Source organism: Schistocerca serialis, chromosome 3 (genome assembly GCF_023864345.2).
Source record: "Schistocerca serialis cubense isolate TAMUIC-IGC-003099 chromosome 3, iqSchSeri2.2, whole genome shotgun sequence".
Lineage (NCBI taxonomy): Eukaryota > Metazoa > Arthropoda > Insecta > Orthoptera > Acrididae > Schistocerca > Schistocerca serialis.
This window is the reverse complement of record NC_064640.1, coordinates 196,914,645-196,916,408: the sequence shown is the minus strand read 5'-3', so window position 1 is coordinate 196,916,408 and position 1,764 is coordinate 196,914,645. Positions and strand designations below refer to the sequence as shown.

At 63.8% G+C, this 1,764-nt stretch overlaps 1 protein-coding gene across 1 annotated transcript; it reads right to left on the bottom strand.

The window, feature by feature from the left end:
* Nucleotides 1–244: 244 nt before the first annotated feature.
* On the bottom strand, nucleotides 245–1,204 carry LOC126470741 (CLK4-associating serine/arginine rich protein-like). The gene has a single exon (XM_050098746.1). The coding sequence runs from the start codon at nucleotides 1,202–1,204 to the stop codon at nucleotides 245–247; it is 960 nt and encodes a 319-aa protein (XP_049954703.1).
* Between the last annotated feature and the right edge of the window lie 560 nt (nucleotides 1,205–1,764).

The following is a 1,764-nucleotide window of genomic DNA, read 5'->3' as shown; positions in this document are numbered from 1 at the left end:
GCAGAATACATTAGATAAGTAGAATAGCCAATAGATTAACCTTGTCCATAAGTTAGCCAGTTGCAATAGTGAAATGTAGAATTTGCTGTATTCTAGTAGTATAACAAATAGACCCACTAATCATTGAGGTGGTAGGTTACTGATGTATTTCACGTAGTTGTAATGTAATGTGTTAATAAACATGTTTTTAAAAAAAAAAAAAAAAAAACACCGCCGTAATCGCCGTCTCTCGGTGCTCGCCGCTTCATCTGCTGCTGCTGCCGCTGCCGCCATCTCTCGGTGCTCGCCGCTTCTTCTGCCGCTGCCACTGCTGCCGCCGTCTTTCGGTGCTCGCCGCTTCTTCTGCCGTAGTCTCTCGGTGCTCGCCGCTTCTTCTGCCGCCGCCGCCGCTGCTGCCGTCTCTCGGTGTGCGCCGCTTCTTCTGCCACCGCCGCTGCCACCGTCTCTCGGTGCTCATCGCTTCTTCTGCCACCGCTGCTGCCGCCGTCTCTCGGTGGTCGCCTTTGTTCTGCCGCCGCCGCCGCTTGCGCCGTCTCTCGGTGCTCGCCGATTCTTGTGCTGCCGCCACCGCTTCCGCCGTCTCTCGGTGCTCGCCGCTTCTTCTGCCGCCGCCGCTGCCGCTGTGTCTCGGTGTTCGCCACTTCTTCAGTCGCCGCCGCCGCTGCCGCCGTCGCTCGGTGCTCGCCGCTTCTACTGCAACCGCCGCCACTGCCGCCGTCTCACGGTGCTTGCCACTTCTTCTGCCGCCGACGCCGCTGCCGCCGTCATTCGGTGCCCGCCAGTTTCTCTGCCGCCGCCACTGCCACCGTCTCTCAGTGCTCGACGCTTCTTCTGCCACCGCCGCTGCTGCCTCCGTCTCTCTGTGCTCCCCGCTTCTTCTGCCGCCGTCTCTCTGTGCTCGCCACTTTTTCTGCCGCCGTCTCTCAGTGCTCACCGCTTCTTCTGCCGCCGTCTCTCGGTGCTCTCCGCTTCTTCTGCTGCCGCCGCCGCTGCCGCCGTCTCTCGGAGGTTGCCGCTTCTTCTGCCGCCGCCGCCACTGCCACCGTCTCTCGGTGCTCGCCGCTTCATCTGCTGCTGCTGCCGCTGCCGCCGTCTCTCGGTGCTCGCCGCTTCTTCTGCCGCCACCATCGCTGCCGCCATCTTTCGGTGCTCGCCGCTTCTTCTGCCGTAGTCTCTCGGTGCTCGCCACTTCTTGTGCCGCCATCTATTGGTGGTCGCCGCTTCTTCTACCGCCGTCTCTCAGTGATCGCTGCTTCTTCTGCCACCGCCGCCGCTGCCGCCGTCTCTCGGTGCTCTCCCCTTCTTCTGCCACCGCCGCCGCTGCCGCCGTCCTTCCGTGCTCGCCGCTTCTTCTGCCGACGCCGCCGCTTTTGCCGTATCTCGGTTATCTTCGTTTATTCTGCCACCGCCGCCGCCGCCGCTGCCACCGTCTCTCGGTGCTCGCCGCTTCTTCTTGCGCCATCTCTCAGTGCTCGCCCATTCTTCTGCCACTGCCGCCGCTGCCGCCGCCTCTCGGTGCTCACCGCTTCTTCTCCCGCCGCTGCCGCTGCCGCCGTATCTCGGTGCTCACCGCTTCTTCTGCCACCGCCGCCGCTGCCGCCATCTCTCGGTGCTCGCCGCTTGTTCTGCCGCCGCCGCCGCCGCCGTCTCGCGGTGCTCGCCGCTTCTTCTGCCGCCGCCACTGCCGCCGTCTCTCGGTGATCGCCGCTTCTTCTGCCCCCGCCACTGCTGCCGCCGTCTCTCGGTTCTCGCCGCTTCTTCTGC

Excerpts from the sequence above, each read along its gene's own strand:
- LOC126470741 (XM_050098746.1), bottom strand. The coding sequence starts at position 1,204 with ATGGCGGCACAAGAAGTGGCGAGCACCGAGAGACTACGGCAGAAGAAG.